The sequence below is a fragment of the Elephantulus edwardii genome, unplaced genomic scaffold (assembly GCF_000299155.1).
Source record: "Elephantulus edwardii isolate Elephantulus edwardi_28Jun2011 unplaced genomic scaffold, EleEdw1.0 scaffold00024, whole genome shotgun sequence".
Lineage (NCBI taxonomy): Eukaryota > Metazoa > Chordata > Mammalia > Macroscelidea > Macroscelididae > Elephantulus > Elephantulus edwardii.
The window spans coordinates 7,014,855-7,033,208 of record NW_006399774.1 but is presented as its reverse complement, the minus strand read 5'-3'; the positions used below and the strand labels follow the sequence as shown (position 1 = coordinate 7,033,208).

The 18,354-nt window shown below is 38.2% G+C and overlaps 1 protein-coding gene across 1 annotated transcript in view; it reads right to left on the bottom strand.

Annotated features, from left to right (window-relative positions):
- The window catches only part of SCAF8 (SR-related CTD-associated factor 8), a 66,302-nt gene that overhangs the window by 43,285 nt on the left and 4,663 nt on the right, over nt 1-18,354 (bottom strand). Inside the window, exons 2-4 of the mRNA XM_006882808.1 lie at nt 13,152-13,235; nt 9,758-9,802; nt 2,331-2,492 (exon numbers count right to left, since the gene is read on the bottom strand). Coding sequence (XP_006882870.1) covers nt 2,331-2,492; nt 9,758-9,802; nt 13,152-13,235 — 291 coding nt within the window. The remainder of the gene's footprint in view (nt 1-2,330; nt 2,493-9,757; nt 9,803-13,151; nt 13,236-18,354) is intronic.

Below are 18,354 nucleotides of genomic sequence, written 5' to 3'. Positions count from 1 at the left end.
GGGTGGAGGGACAGCGCAGGAGAGGAAGGCCCTCTATGAGGTGGATTGATTCAGTGACTGGGATAATTGGGATGGGAGTGTCAGGGACAGTGCGATTGGCACAGGACAGAGTTTAGGGCCTGTTGTACATAGGGTCGCTATGAGTCGCAAGCGACTCGACGGCACATAACAACAACATATACAACGTCCTGTTGAAATGAGTATTTCTTGGTCTACTGACAGGCTTTACGTAAGTACAGTTAAGTGTTCTGGAAGTGCCATTCTTCTCAATGTTATCTACAATTTATTATGATTCTCAGAGTCACATGTCTTTGCATGGTTAAGAAAACACAAGTAAATGTAATCATCTTTCAGATATTTTCCATTTTAAGCCTAGATGTATCTGATATCAACAGTCTTTCTAGTGCACTGTATGTATTCCATCCATCCTTTTATGATGCTTCCTGTATCATTCAATATTTTGTCGAGAGACGTCTTCAGTATTTCAATTTGTTCTTCAGTGCTTTCAATTTGAGAAACTCCCTTTTGGTTTTCTAACTCCAGGTTTCCAATACACAGGTGATGGTAATACTTTGTCTTCTCAAGCAGCCCTCCGAGATCTTCTGTTAGCCTGCTTAAATCATCATTCCTTCTGAAGGTGGCTTCCCTACATTGAACAACAAAATTCAGAGTCTCTCCTTGCATCCATTTTCTCCTTTTCTTTCTTATCTGCCTTTTTAACGACCTTTTACTTTTTGCATGGAGACATCCTTGATGCCATCCCTCAATTCATCTGGTTTTCAATCATTAGTGGTCAATGTGCCACACATTTGCTCTCGGGATGGATTTTATAATTCCTGTGGGATAAACTCAAGATTTTGTGATTTTTTTCCCCCTCACATATTCTTCAACTTCAATTTGAACTTGTATATGATGTTCAACTGAACTTGCAAATGATCAATCTGCCCAAGCTGTGCAGCACACAGGTGGAGACGATTCATCTTTCTCTCGAAGAACCAGGTATCATTATTAAGTGCTGTCATTTTCAAATTAGTTAATCTGGCAGATACTTCATTTTAGTCTAAATTGCCTTACTGGAGTTGATCTTTTTTCCCTTACAGGAAAATGTTTGTAATATTTTAAGGAATGACTAAAAATCACTGATTATACAAAATACTATCATAGAACTGCTGACCTCATTTACGTCACCAGGGAAATATTTTTCAACTATTAGTCCTTCTTTGCTTCCAATTTTGTATTTCACTCATTAATAATAACTAATAAAACTTGACTGCATGTTTGATCAATTACGAACTGCAAAAAGTCAAAAGAAATGCCCAATTTCATCATCTTTGACTTTAATGGTTTGTGGGAATATCTGAATGCTTCTATCAACCAGTCTTACAACTATTCATATGGTTATTAGCCCATCACTGACAACACTGTACTATGCCAAGTTCCCTTACTCTGTTCCAATAATAGTCTTTAACTAATCCTATTATACTGAGGCCATGGTAGAAGATTTGTGATGATCTTTTTAGTTATACGGTTCCTAAAAGCCGGAAGAAACAAATCTGTCATGGAGCAAGTGCAACCAGGATTCTCAGTAGAGGCAAGGGCAGTGAAACTTCATTTCACTCTGAGCAGCTGTCAGGAAAGGGCCATTCCTTTGAAAAGCACAACACCCTGGGGAAAGCAGAAGGTCAGAGAAAGAGGGGAGACCCTCAAAAAGACGGACTGACCAGTTACCCTAATAATGGGCTCCAGTGTATTACAGATGGTGAGGATGGAACAGGGTTCAGCTCTGTTGCTCTGAAGGGCTTTGTGAGTCACAGCTGACTTCCTACCTCATCAACACTGCCATCGCTCTTGTCAGAAACTACTCTAAATCAGCCTCCACACAAGCAACCTTCCAGCAGCCTGGAGAGCACAAGGAGACGGCTAATACTCTCTCATTCTGCTAACTACAGAATATTCAGCCCTTCAGGTCTGTTAAGATTTTGCAGTATCAATCTGAACCCTGATAGAGAAAAGAACTCTGATGTGCATTTATTATTAACTGCTAAAAAAATCCTTTTTGCAGACACTGAAAAGGGAAAATCATGAGTTTCAAGTTACTCACATGTGTATTAATTACTACAATGAATCAAAAGCTGCAACTCAACCACACCTTTCACCCTACGACAACTCTATCAAGAAAGGAGCAGAGACTGTGAAATATTTAAGTATTTCAATTCGGACTAAGAGTAAATGTAACATGATTTAAAGTCATACATTAAAACAAATCAAGATCCAAAGAATAATATAATTCCCTATAAAAAAATAAAACAAACCAAGAAGCAACAGCATACCTTGTCGTCCCCGGGGCAACGGTATAAATTCTGGAAAGTGCTAATGATGTTATTACTAAACCTTGGTGCAAACACATCCTTTTCTTGACCAAACTGGTGTCGGGATTGTCGTACAATGGAATCAATGACATAAAGGCCCGGTACCTTGTATTCTGGTTTACACTGAGAAGGCGGGGGAAAAGAGTGGAGAAAGAGAAAGGTCAAATTCTGGACTGACAAAAAAGCATCACAAATCCAAAATAACCACTCATGTTGGGATCCTGAACATTGAGACACTGATTCTTCTACCCTGTCCAATTTCAGGCTGACTCAACAGCCCCCGCAGCGCCCCCAGCAGGCCCTCAGCACCGTAGTGTAAGGCATCCACCTTGGCTACTCTGTATACTGTGCTGTTCCACGGCCAAGCATCTACACACTGAGGCAGTACCACCGAGCAGGTTCTAACGACCAAACAATGCCCCCCCCCCAGCATACAAAATCCAGCACTGTGATGACTGTTAAGAAGTTCTGCGATTTTTCAGATCTGTGGAAGAAAGGCATAAACTCAGGAAAGAGCTCTAGGAAAAGTGCTGCCAATGTGCGTCAGACCTCTGCTGGGAGAAGTGGCAAACGCCTTCTCACTTAACAAGGAAGAAATACTGAAGAGCACATTATAATGCTCTCAACTCACAAAAACCAAAGCCTGAAAACTGTTCTCAAATATCCTATCAGTAAGAGAAGAAAGATGCTACCATTACAAATCCTGTACCCTTATCAGGCAGTTGTAGAATTTACTCACTTTAATTCTCACAAATGGTTTTTGGGTTTGTTTGTGTCTTGTGTGGGGTTTTGCTGTTGTTGTTGTTATATGAAAAGACTAAACAAAAGGACATTAAGTACATAATTTAAAAGATGTCTTAACCAATGTAAAAACTGAGAACTCTCTTTTAAGTTCATTTTAAAGCCATATTACTTCTAAAATTATAAAGAGTCTAACATATTTAAAAATTAACCAATTCCAATAAAGTAGAGTAAAATGAATGTCTTCCAAAATAGGCTGGTATTTTAGAAAAGCAGAGCAGTTAATAGTGGCATCCAGCTCTGTGGAATGAATATGAGCAAGTTCCTCCCATGCAAAGTAGGGCCCGGGAAACGGAATGGAGAGACGGCTACCAGTCAGTTACAACCAGAGAACAATGACAGAGCATCAATGAATGACAGTGACAAAGGATAATTTAAAGGAAAAACTGCAAATTCCTGTGGCCAAGCCATTTAAAAATTATCAAGAGTACCACTGTCTCTGCAAAGTCTGGAAGAGGAACCTATGGTGTATGCCTATCAGTTTACGCTGCTTCTGTTGGGTGCCATCCATGAGGCGAAGAGGACCCACACCGACCCTATGAAGAGCTGCATGCCAAATCTTGTTAAAAGACCCAGCAGATCCCTTTGTGTGGCTTCACCATAACTGATGTAATCATCTCCCTATTGCCTGGTATTTGTTTATAAGGGTGTGAAAAATAACAACATATATGCATAATTTCCAGATGTGGAGTGGATCTACAGAATAAACTGCTTGCCAAACATTAAAGAAAAATTATCAAGAGCATTTTACCATAAGCGAAAAAAGAACTACTACTTTCCCCCATAATCCATATTCTGGTACTCCATTGGATCAGTGTTTCTGATCCATTTTCCAAGTTGAGGAACAAAAACCCCAAAACCAAATCAAGCTCAATGCCATCGAGTCAATTCACATTGACTGTTGTTAGGTGTCACTGAGAACGACTCATAGTGGCCCTGTGAACCACAGATCTGAAGCCTGTACTATACTGTACCACTGTCATCATCTCGGACACATGTAAGCCCACTGCTGTCTGTGTCAATGTACCTGGTTGTGGGTCTTCCTCTCCTAAGCAGTCCCCTCCAAGAACGGCCTCTCCTAGCAAAGTACGTGAGGCAAAGCTTCATTATCTTTGTCTCCAAGGAGCACTCTCGCTGAACATTCTCAGAGACATATCTATTTGTTCTTTTGGCAGTCCACTGGATATTCAGCACTTTTCTCCAACACCACAGCTCTAAGGCAGTGATTCTTCTTCTGTCATCCTTACTCACTATTCACCTCTCAGATACATAGAAAGAGACTGAAAAGACCATGGCTAGGATCAGGCACACCTTAGTCCTCAAACTGGCATCATTGCTCCTCAATAATTTGGAGAGGTCCCGATTATGGATTTTTCCAGTACAATTATATCTTCTGATCTCCTGACTGTTGGAACCAAGTGTACTGAGAATAGATCCAAGTAAGATGAAGTCACTAACAATCTTTTCTCTATCTTGTAAGGCCTAGGAAGAAAAACTTCTTACATATATAATAGCAAATTCTGGGACAGAATTTCCTTAACTATTAGAAATGCCCTAAAAAATAATAAAATAACTAAAACCAGAAAGAATGCTATAACTCTTCAATTATTGTGAAATGGCTAAGAAACAGAGAAAAATCAATCAAAATTAATAAAACATATTTTTGACACTTCCTCTCCAAGTTCCACAAGTATTGAAAACACAAGAACTTCTGATAAACTTTTCAATTACAAGATAGTTTCACTATTTGATTTTTTTAAAAAAAGGGGATAAAGAATCCTGCATCTCCCCCCACCCCATTTACTTCCTCTTGAAACTGTACATTACTAATTCCCTTTTTTTTTTGTGCTTCAGAGTCTTTCCTGTGAGAAATGGAAGAACAACAGTAGGGAGGAGGCACTTCTAAATGCATGTGCATGATTTTCATTCTGCTGACAACACATTTACACGTAGTCAATTCAGATACAACAATCTGGGTTCTAAAATTGTTGTTAGCTTTTACTACTAGAAGCAGGTACTAATTTAAAGTCAACATAACTAAAATGGTTGTAACCAGGGGTATGCCATCTTAACTTGCAAAGCACTCAGTGATGCTACTGAGACACTTAAAAACAGGGCTATCGCAGGACACGGCCATGGCTGAAGCCACAGGAATAATTTCACTTTTCTCTGTACAATGATAAACAAGAGTTCTTAATATTTAGTTGTGCCTGCAGCAAAATTCTGTAAGTTCCAGTTTGCGCATTTAGGGCAGAGAAGCCCTAGTAGCATACAGCATAGTAAAGTGTTCAGTTGCTAACAGAAAGGTCAGCAGTTCAAACCACCAGGTACTCTCTGGAAATAAGATATGGCACTCTGCTTTCAAATTATTTGGTGATGACGTATCTGATAAGGGACTCCTATCTCAAATTTATAGGATACTCCAGCACATCAACAAGAAAATAATCCAACTGCAAAATGAAACAAAGTATCAATAAACATTTCACCAAAGAAGGCATTCAGATGGTAAACAAAAACATGAAGAAATGCTCAAAACCCCTTGCTCCCATAGAGATTCAAGTAAAAACAACTATGAGATATTAGTTCACCTAGTAACAATGGCAAAGTTCAGCAGAGCAGCAAATAACAAATGCTAGCGAGACCTGTGATGAGACTGGAACCCTTCTTACTCAATGCTGGTAGGAGTGTAAAGTGGTGCAACCATTACGGAAGGCAGTATGGCGTTTTCTTAAAAAGCTGGAACTAGAGTACCATTTGACCCAGCAATTTCACTACTAGGAATAATATCCTAAAGAAACCAGAGCTACCACCCAAATAAATATATGCACACCCATGTTTATTGCTACGTTATTCACAATAGAAGCAACCCAAGTGCTCATCAATAACTGAATAGATAGAAAAAGAATGGTATATTCTCACAGTGGAATACTATGTAGTACTTAAAACAAGGAACTCATAAAATGTTATACAACATGGATGACCCTGGGCGACACATTATGCTGAGTGAAATATCTTAGTCACAAAAGGACAAATACTGCATACCACCTCTGTCACAAAACAGGACTTACATGGGGGTTGGGGGAAAAAGGGGGATAAATAATGAATACTGCACTGGAATAGATGAAGGAAAGAAATGTTTAAAATGAATATATGATTAGGCATTTTATATATATATACACACACACACACTCACATACAACAGCCCAGAATAAGGGGTAAACTGCAAAGAGGACTTTGGGGGGGTGGGGGTAACTGTGAAACAATGAATAAATATGTTTTAAAAAAGTGAACTGGTGGAAGGGGAAAGGGGGGGGGTAAAATGTGTAATAATGAATAAATGAAAACAACTTTGGTAAACTTCCACTAAAATCACAATTAAAATAAAAAAAATAAATAAAAAAGGTTTATAGCTTTAGAAATCCCATAGGGCAGTTTTATTTTATTCTAGAATCAACTTGACAGTAAATGGCAAAGTTAGGGCATGCTCTTGGGGTAGCTGAGGTGGACACAGAAACAAAGAAAAACCTTTGATGACTCAAAGATACTCCTTTAATATTTTATTTTTTTTTAATTTTTATTTATTTATTTTATGTGTGCGCCGTCAAATTGGATCTGACAGGTACAGGAGGTGATTGTTCCTCCTTCTTCAGCAGAGCATCTGGTGGATTTGAACCGCGTACCTCTGGGAAAGATACTCTTTTGTGCTACCCAATCAAACACAATGACATTTTTATATTTACTCACACAAATAAAAAATACATAAGATTCACAAAATCTCCCATCAGTTGCATTCACAGGTAATGGAAAAAGTAATAAACCTTACTCAGAGTACATCTGCTAAATGCCTTCTCATGAGCTGCCAACCAGCCTTATCAAGATGTTCTTGCTATTCTCTTGCTATAGATTATTACTATTATAGAGTATTCTGGGATTCTTGGTTCTACTGCAGTGATACACTTCTTCCTAACAGTGTGCTTTTCTGGAGATTCTAATGCTCATCACAACATGAAGCCTACTTCCACGCCTGCTCTAAAAATGTCACTGCTCTCAATGGTTTCAGCATTCCAAGGAGGTTCCCTATCCTCTCTGAAGTCTTACATGGACCTCCGTAGGTGTCAGTACAATTATACTGTTGTTGCTGCTGTTAGGTGCTTTCAAGTCAAGTACGACACACTATTCTAAAACTGCAGTGTGCCAGGTCTGAGTGGCATCTCGCCCCTTGCCCCCAAGAATTGTTTTGACTTAAGTTTACTTAAGATCTAGTTCAAGTATGACTGTTATTAGGAGACAGTCATATTTAGCTCACTCAGTATCTTTTAACTAGACAATGAATTGTGTTCTGCCCTACTCCACATGAAGTAATATTGTAAGAAACAAATCAATCCACTCTGGCATCTAATTAAGAATGTTAACTTGGGGGGAAAGGTTGGGAGGAGAGAAAAGTGCAACAATGACTGAATGGAAATCCAAAGTCTCTGTAAATTTTCATTGAAATTAATAATAATTTTTTTTAAAAAAAAGAATGTTAGACAGAATTCAATATATTTGCTAATGCCCTCCAGTAGATCATCAGTGTCAAGGAAGAAAGACAAGGCAGCGTCAGCTACATCCTTCCCCAAGTGAACTTTTTATTAGTTATTAAGTTGGTACTGACTAGTCTGGTTGTTTTTCGTTAGCATCATCAGTTGAAAAATCTTGCCAATTACAGAATTCTAACACATTGTAGAAGGCTTATGTATCTTCCTTAACATACATGCCTCCCAAGACTGTACTTCCTTTACCAAAGATAAGCTCCTACATGTCTATATAAAAGTACATAATGCAAAATGATGAGAGATGTTCTAGATAATCATGTTCTAGATAAAAGCATCTTCTTATGATAACAGACTCAAGAAGGTAAAACTGTACCTGCTTCTATTAAAGCAGGTCTTTCTGCAACACTGCAATATCTCCTAAAAATATTCCTACCCCAAATCAAATCTGTTTAAAAAAAAATTAGCCACAAACTTATGTTCCTTTTTCAGAGTCCTACTACTCAAGAGTGTGCTCTCCTGGCTACAGGCAAAGGTATCACCTGGCAAACTCTGAAAATGAAAGATCTCAGACCTTCGTAGGTGAGTCAGAATCTCCATTTTAATACGCTCCCTAGGTAATTCCTATGCACAATAAAATACAAGAAATGCTACAGTTGGCATTGATGTTCTGACGAACACTGATTCTGACATAAAGCAACCCCAGAGAGCAGAGTACTAGTGTCTCATGGAGTGTGTGGCTGGAATCTGAATGGGAACACACTGCCAGCCCTTTTGTCCCTCAGAACAGAAGGCTGGAGCCACCAACTGCCCTCAGCAGTAAGGGCTGATGTCTTTTGCCACCTGGGTTCCTCTGACTTAAATGTGAGCATTTTTATAAAAGTATCTGAATGCTTTAAAGCAATTACATTTTTGAGTCACCAACACTTTGATTTCATAGACTGATTTATCTGGTCAGTATACATGTTACTTTAACTAGTGTCTTAGCCTCAAATTAAGCTAGTTAACATCAAAATAGTTTTATAGAACTTTTAAAGTACTAAGAAAACAAGACTTTTATGAAGAAAGCTAAAGTACACAAAATTAGCTGGCTCATTATAAATTATCATGTTACTTTAGGGGTTCAGCAACGTCCACTGCAATCCTTTAGTCCTTCTCCCAGTCACTGTATTTGTTCAAACAGAGATTGCAACTGTGTCAATATCCATAACCCACAGAACAGCTAAGCCTGCATCCAGGTACGGGAATTGTTGACTGCCATCGAGTTGAGCACAACTCACAGCAACCCTATGAACAAAAGGCCTGAAGCCTTTCTGTAACTATCATCATTTATCAAAGTTCATAGAATTTCCAGTGGCATGTTGTTTAGGAAGTGGATGCACTCCTGTTTCTAAATCCTAAACTACTTACAGCAAAAGGACAAGGAAATCTTATGTATTCTTGCCAAAAACTATGGCCCCAAAGGGCTTCTGCTTACAAAGATAACAAAGAACTGCAATCTAGTCATTGTAGGTCTGGTTTACAAACAGAAAAGAAAGGTGACGTAAGGCAAGTGCTTTCCACATCATCTCTGTGTTTCATCTGGAAAATGGAAATGTAGGTTCCATTTGATAAGACCAAAAGATGTATGATACAATGGATCAGATAAAAAGTAGCTTAATGGTATTATTTTATCCACATCTAAAGAGGTATCATCTATCCATGCAGGTTGAAACAGAAAGTTAAAATTTCATTAAAGGCTATAAGCAACAAATTTACATTATCAATAAAAATCAATCACATTATTTTTACATAATTACAAATTACATTATTTACAGAATTACAAATCAATCAAACTAAAGAGACACATAACAATGTAAATTTATCAAAAATACTTCAGGTATAATAATCACAATCATCAAAAAACTATTTTATCAATTAGAAAATAATAAGACTCTTTAAAGTCTACTAAAATAATTTAAACTCAAGTATCCGATTTAAAGGAGACAAGTACAAGGCACTAATTTACAATTAAAATACATATTTAGCATTTTATGTAAAATTATATATACTTACTTTCTGGATGAATTTTTCAACACTTTGTACCACATGTTTATAGAACTAAAAAGGGAAAAAAAATAAAAATGGTTTTTAAATCTGTCCAATTATGTTATCGTTTTCCTTCTAACCATATGCTTTAAGACAGCTTCACATGTCTATCAAAAGAATGAATTTGAATCAAGAATCTTGATACAAACACTGATGTCTCCCACTGTCAAAAGCCATAATCGTGGTATCTGATTAACTAAAAGGCTGCTCTAATGTCGGTAATGGGAGAGAAAGATGGGCAGTCTCTTCCTCCCGTGTGATTTACCTCTGGAAGCTAGCTGGAAGGTAGCAATGAGGCAGTTTGGACATAATGTGGTTTACAGTGTGTCCAAAATGCGTTATCTCAACATAGATTATAAAGAATTCTACCAAAGTCCTAGTGAAAACCTAACCTAATAAACAGCTGTGTTGACAGCAGAACACTTTCTCCTGATAGCAAAATAATGTTGCTAAATTCACTGACGGATACAGTCTTACTTTCATGGAACAACAAAGAAAATACAGATTTCCTACAGCAGCTCATCAAGGAAGAGTACTAGAAACACCAAATAGCATTAATTATTGTGCTCAAGTGAGTTGTCAACTTTATCTCCATTTCTGAAAACTGGAGCTGAAGGAGTGTTTTATTTATAACAAAACAAATATATACAATATTCTACTAGTTTGATGAACTGGCAGAATGAAGTAAACACAGATTTAAAACACTAGCAACAGTTTATAAAAAAACTGTGTACTAAAGAATTTACTCTTTTATTTCTGCTTCTATTAATTATATGAAAACTTAGAAGATTTATATTTCAGAAGATATTATATTTTGAATAAAACAAAAACTTTATGTTTAAGAAGCACAGTACCCTAGACTCTGTTAAAATGTTCCAAATACTTCATGGCAGTTAAGTAGTTAAATACAAAAAGGTATATTTCTAAACAGAAATAGTATATTCTTCTAAATTATGCTTTTATTCTTTTAATCTCATGACTTATGTTCCTGAAGAAAGATCTTCAGCTTGAGGAGATGAGAGAGCATCAGACTAAAATGCCGCCTGATAACCGGTAACTGTGAGACCAAAGACAGGGAAAATCTCATTTTTTACACCTTCCCATGGTGAAAATTTACCTTGAAACAAAGAAATACTTTATCTTTTAAGCTGCCTGAGTAAGAGTTCAAACTACTTAAAAATCACTTGGTATTTTATAAACCTCAATAGTTAGAATATACAAAATATTAAATTATACAATGATTTATCAAAAAATAACTCTTCTAAGAAATAACTGGACAGCGCTTCTTACAAGTGGTACTACAAATAATTCAGAGTAAGACAGCTTACTAAACTTTTACTTCAGGAGTTTACTAATTCATGCAGTTCTCCTTCCGTAGGAGGCTGTCGGTGAGGCTATGCTGCCAATGGGCAGCGTTCACTCCCTCACTCCCTGACCTGATCCTCCTGACTCACAGAAACCCTCCAGCAAGTTCCAAGGATGTAAACTGCACTGTGTGCAGAACATCCACTGTCCTGCTCAGATCCACTGGCACCAAAGCACCCCATTATAACAATTTCTCTAAAAACTGGTAAAATTAGTAACTTACCATAATATAACAAACAATCATCATTTGCATCTAATTTAAACAGCAGTTAAAAATACCACTTCAGATATACTGAGTGCAATTTAAAATAAAATATGGCAAAACAATAGGTCTAGATTTTTCAAAAATGTCCAATGTTACAAAAATCAATGTAGCCAGATGGCATGGCAAATAAATGCCATGTGTTATCTTTGCTGTGTGAGGACAAATCATTCTCCATGATACACTCTGAGGTGATGAGACAATGGGTTAAGGGGACTGGGGTATGTAATACCCTTAACTCAGGTCATAGGCCTGATCCCCAAAACGGGCAGCTCCTCTCAGGAATGGTCTACATAAATTTTTCTCTTAAAAAAATCAAAAGGAAAGAGAAGTGAGCAGAAAGGAGGCATGTGCCTTCCACCAAGATTGACCATGCAGCTGCTGCACTGAGAACCCACTATCCCAGGGGAAGACTGATTCTTTTTTTTTCTCTCAATGTTGGATGGGTGAGCTTGAGCCTGCAAGGAGCAAGCTGGCCCTAGACTTTTCCAAGTCCTTATTTCTTTGCCTCCAGTTCTTACGTGTCCAAGGACAGAAAACCACAGACACGCCTTTGTAGGAGGAGGGAAGACTGATTCTAAGACACGTGGAGCTCTCTAAGGATCTCTAAGAAACACTGATCCCAAAGACACTGAAAGGAATGAAGGACCTTCCTCTGGAGCCAAAGAGATAAAGCCCTTCCCCTAGAGCTGGTGTCCTAAATGATGAGAAGACATACCAGTTAATGACACACATCCATTTATGGTCTATCTGCTGTAGAAAGACTAGACAGCTAACATACACATATATAAATATGTTTTTGTTGCTGTGTACCAACCAGCAAGTTAAAACCAAACCACAGCAGACCCTATCTTTGCTGTGTGAGTGTGTTAAGAGGTAGTTAAGCACAGGAAGACACTGTCCATTCTTATTCCATGGAGCAGCTGGCAGATCTGAACTACCTTTGGAAATGCAGCAAGATTCTTACCACTAGGCCACCAGAGCTCCCTCTAGAACAATTAGATAGACAGACAGACAGACAGACAGACAGACAGATAGATAGATAGATAGACAGACAGACAGACAGACACAGTCACACACACACACACAAAAACCCCACACTAAATTTTACCCATCTACAATCAACACTGTTGGCACCGGCAGCCAGGAAATTAAATGAATGACGTATTACGATGGGAAAGTCTGCTGTCAGAGACCTCTTCAAAGTACTGAAGAGCAATGAAGCCAGTATGGAGACTAAGGTGTGCCTGATACAGGCCATGGTCTTTGCAATCACTTGTAATGCATCAGAGAACTGGACAATGACTAGGGAGAATAGAAGGAGAATTGATGCCTTTGAGCTGTGGTGTTGGAGAAGAGTATTGAATATACCGTCGACTGCTAAGAAAACAAACAGGTCTGTCCTAAAGAGGGTTAAACCAGGCTGCTTCTTGGAGGCAAGGATCCTGAAGCTTCATGTGACACACTTTGGGCATACTGCAAGGAAGGACAGTCCTTGGAGAGGGACACCATGCTTGGGAAGGTGGAGACACAGCAGAGGAGAGGAAGACCCTCTATGAGACGGATTGATTCAGTGACTGGGGTAATGGGGGTTGGTCTGTCAAAAGACAATAAATTGGCATAGAATAGAGCAGGGTTTAGGGCTGCTGAACATAGGGTCGCTATGAGTTACAGACAACTCTATGGCACAGAACAACAAGAAAGATAAACACAGAATTAACTTTGAGTACTCACCTTGATAGCTTTAATGGCTGCTTTAGTAATTTGGGTCATTTTCGCTTTAGATATAGGTGGCTTGTAGTCATTCAGGGAATATAACTGGTAGGGAGAAAAAAAAAACCAAAAATGGCCCACATTTTTATTACATCAGAACCAATTGTCTCCAAGAAAATCCATTAAATTACCAAGCAATTACATTCAGATCTTCTTCACAAAATTAAAGTGCTTCTCTGTGTGTGTGTGTGTGTGTGTGCGCGCGCGCGCGCGCGCGCGCGCGTGTATATGTATATATATTTCAACATCATCTGCCAGCAAAGATATCCAAATCAAAACCACAATGAGATACCATTTCATATTTATGAAAATGGTTACAACCCAAAAAGACAGGTTGCCAGTGTTAGCAAGGATGTGGGGAAAGCAGCACCTTCATTTACTGTGGGGGGAAGGGGGTAAACAGCTGGGCACAGCTGCTTTGGAGCACAGCTAGATGATTCCTCAACTAGTTAAACACAGTTATCACACGACCTACCAAGTCCTTCACATTAAGAACTTGACCACAAATGTTTGCCGCAGTATATTATTCATAATAACCAAAAAAAGTAGAAACAATCTCAATGTTCATCAAGAGATGACTAAATAAAATATGTTCTAACCATTCAATGAAATGTCAGTGAAACCATGATAGAGAAAAAGGGAAGATACATGATTTCAGAGATAAAAAAATATCCCCTCAAAAGGCAAACTGATCACATGATGTTTAAGGCTGAGGCAGCTAAGAAACAAGAATAACTGCTATCACACATGGCATTCATTGTTCATTGAAAAAAAGTCTAAAACTTATTGTAGCCATATCTGCACATACGAAAATCCACTGAATGGTATACTTTAATCAATCAATTACAGAGTATGTGAATTATATCTAAAGGAAAGTTTTTAAAACTCAAGGCATCTGGTGGATAACCATAATTTTTTTTAAACAAATTTCTTTTGATACTTTCAGTTCAAGATTAAGAAGGATAATTAAGAAACTGACAAATAGCCAAGGTGAAATAAATATTAAAAATTACACTACACTGTATGGTATTTTTGGCTATTATGCTAACATAATCTGAAAACTAAGCTTTTACTACCAGAAAACTCCAACAGAAACGTGGACTTTTTAAGACATTCAAATGGAATATGTGGTTAATCAGAAATTAAGCAAAATGTACTCCAACACTCCTTAGAAATACCTACAGTTAAAGTCAAATTCTTTTTCTCCCTCAATTACTCTGGAAACTGTTTCAATTGTCCCCATTTCCATCTCTCCACAACTGAGATTATGGTCTAAATTACCTCATCTCTCTTCTAGAGACTACCTACAAGGATGTTGTGTGTTCTCTAAATTTAATTCTCAAGTACTTTTAAAAAACTAATCTGTTCAGTAACTTTTAAAGGGTGGGGAAAGGGAAACAATGCTCAAGGCATCATTTAATGACGTCCAATCCTATACTGTCATTCACCTGAGAAGCATTCATCCAAATAACTTACTTGTGTTTATCTGATGCCTGAAGTACCACGTGGTGATGGTGACTGATACTTGGGAGGCAAAGCATGCAGTCCTTTAGCTAAAGGTTCCTTTATCACGGGGGAAGATTATAGGGAAAGGAGCTGTGTCCAAAACACTCAACTGTGCTCATTCAGAACTTGAACAGAGACCAAAAAGGAAGTTGTTGAGAAAAGGAAATGCTTTAAGGTTTCAAATTGGGGAATGTGATGTAGGTTTTCACTATTTCAATCTGTATGTGGAGCAAACAGTCCAAAAATGTGGATTGTATTTATAACAACATGACTTCAGGATTGGAGAAGATTCTTCAACAATCTGATATGCAGATGACACAACCTTGCTGACAACGAAGATGTGAAGCACTTATACATTACCTATCAACATTAAGAAAACAAAAATCCTCAGAAATAATGTCAATAATTTCATTTTACTTGGATGTGACAGTCTATGGAAGCAGACTAAGAGAAGCATACAATGTGCTGCATTGGACAAATAAAGCATTACAAAGCAAAGGAGTCATCTGAAAGACTACCGCACAGGTGTCCCAAGCCATAGTACTGTCAACTGCCTCTTACAGAGGCAAGCTGGATTGTGAATACAGAAGACAAAAAAAACCAAAACACAAACACCTCTTCTGCTACCACCTTTGAATTATGGTGTATGGTACACTGAATAAACCACGGGCAAGCAGAAGAAATGAACTCTGTCTGGGAAATACAACTAAAATGCAAGCTTGGCTAGACTGTATCTTGCTTTCTCTGGATGTCATCAGAAGGATCCTTCCCTGGAGAAGGGACACCCAGCTTGGTCAAGCAGAGGGCCAGTAGAAAAGAGGAAACCCCTTCACGAGATGCACTGATCCAAGCGCTGCAGCAATGGAGTCAAACACCGGGGGATGATGCAAGACCAGGTAACATTTTATTCTATTGGTCCCTGTAAAATGACTGCACGGCATCTCACCTAACAATAACAGTTCCCCACAAAAATCACAGCTCAACTCAAATCTGCCAAAAGTGTAAGGCACCCCTCCCCTTTCGGTTTCCACAGACGTGACTGTGGCAAAAATACTGTCTGACTGGGGCTAGAATCCCATCAGATTCTTTATGAAGGACTCTCTCAAATGCGCAGAACATTTTACCTACTCAGGGACTGCAAAAAGCAAAGGCTAAATAAACTCCTCAAAGCCTTAACAGGCTCAGTACTCAAGAGAGTTTAAACTCCAAGGGCACAGTCCCTGTTCATTCTTATTTTTCCCTTTTATCATCAATGACTGGCAAAGGACAGGAATTTGTTAAAAATTAAATGAGCAAATATATACAAGACAAAGCACCACACAGACTTTGCCCAGAAAGACCTGAACATGAAAACTCGACTTATTACAAGTTGCTGAATCTTTGTTTTCTCCTTTACAAAACGGAAAGATTTATTTCACAGAATTGTAGTATATAAAGTTCCTAGATTCACAATGAAGTGACTCAACAATGGTTGCCTGTTACTTTGATATAAAAATCTTTCTCTTTGGTAGGCATTCCCTATTTAAATAACACGAAATATTAAGACTCTTAAAACATGTAGTCATTATTTGAAGATACGGTCTACATAAATTATGCTTCTAGGACAATAAAAAATGTGCTACACCACATCTACTACTCTTGGGTTTTGTGTGGAATTTCAATTTAATAGTGATGCACAGTGGAGCAGACTAAAGTTTCCCTAGTAACATACTAAGTAATAAAGTACTTTTCAAAGATCTTAATCTAGACAACTGCAAATGACCTGTGTTTTCCAAAACCTTAATTCATTACATCTGATCATCAGAAAGCTGGCCTATTGTTATCATTTGAATATTCATGCAGTATCTTTAAAAACACTTAATATTAAATTGTCAACTTGGGAAGAGGGTAGATAAAGATCTCCCCTAGACTACTGTCTGTTGTGGATGTGTCAAAAAGACCTTTCCACAGAAAGTTTCTTAAGGAAGCGAGCACGAACTTCTTGAATTCAGATTCAGGAAGGAAACTGAGGCAGCTCTGATAACAATGTTATTTTGTATCAAACATGCCTGGTTTCTACTCTTTAATTGTTCTTCGATTTGCTTCCAGGAAACTTATTACATTTCTCTTTGTTAGAACTCAAAAAATCCAAAAAATAAAAAAACAAATCAAATCACATTTCCTTGCAGTCAACTTGGAACCAACTCACAGCAGTCAAAACATACATCTCAATGGTCTGCTGATGACAATTTCTTTAATTGAGGGCACTGTGGTGGCCTAGTGGTAAGAACTGCACTAACAATCCGAAGGCATGTGGTTTGAATCCACCAACACGAATTCTGCAATATATGAAATAAAGTGTACCGCACACTGTATTTAATGTGGTAGCTAAACAGCTTCCAAGTTCTTTGTGAAACACTGGGCAATCCCTACTACAAATTTATTGAGCTACAACAGTCCGGCTTCCTATGCACTAAATGTCTATCCCCATATTTAATTTCTAAACATTCTATCCAACCATCTGTTAATTTGTTATATGTCGTGGTGTACATGTTGCTGGAAGCTTTGCCACAGCGACTGTAAATACCAACAGGGTCCCCTGTGGTGGGCAGGCTGTAGTAGAGGTTCCATGGGAAGACAGAGAAGCAGAAACAGCAGGACAAGTCAGCCTTTTCTGAAATGGAAAGCCCTTGAAATCCTTACAAGTAACACAGGAATACTGTTCAGGAAAACCTGAAGATGAGCCACATGGGAGAGAAGGCAATCAAAACATGACTGGGGAAAACTGCTCCCCATGAGTCTACCTTAAGAACGTGGAAGGAATGAAGCCTTCACCCAATGACTGGTGAGACAGAGCTAAAAAGGAGAATAAATACTGTAAAACTCCCAACACAATTGGAATATGGAATGTACAAAGCATCAATCGAGAAAACTGGAAGTTGTAAAAAATGAAATTAATGCATAAAAATCAACATCCAGGGTATGAGGACTGAGATGGATGGGTTCTTACTAATTTGAATCAGACAACTGTATGATTTACTACACCAGAAATGAGAAACTGAGGAGGAATGGTAACACACTGTTTCTCAAAAAGAGCCTTCCAAGATCCATCCTAAAATACAATGATGTCAGTGACAGGATGTTACACATCAACATTACATATAAAAGCTGTCAAGACAACTATTATTTAAATATACAAGGTAAAGATGAAGACTTCGACAGACTTTTAGGGGCGCTCTGGTAGCTCACTGGGAAGTACTGTCAACGCAAAGACTATTTTGTTGTTGATTGCCATCGAGATGAGCACCACTCAAAGCGACCCTATGAACAAAAGGCTTGAAGCCCCTCTACAACTACAGACATTTATCAAAGGTCATAGAGTTTCCGGAGGCATGCTGTTTAGGAAGTCGATGCCACTCCTGCTTCCAAAAGATACAGAGTTCAAATCCTCAAGCTGCTTTGTGGGAGAATGATGGGCAATGTTCTCTCATGTGATTTACTGCCTCTGAAAATCTGCTGGACAGTCAGCTATGAGTCAGTTCTGACTCAACAGTTCTCAACAATTATCAGCTTTCCCCAAGATGTATTAATAAATGGGACTAGCATGCAAGAGTTACAAACAAAAAAGGACTAGTAGTTGGGGAAAATACGGCCTTGGTGGCAGATGGATCAATGATTT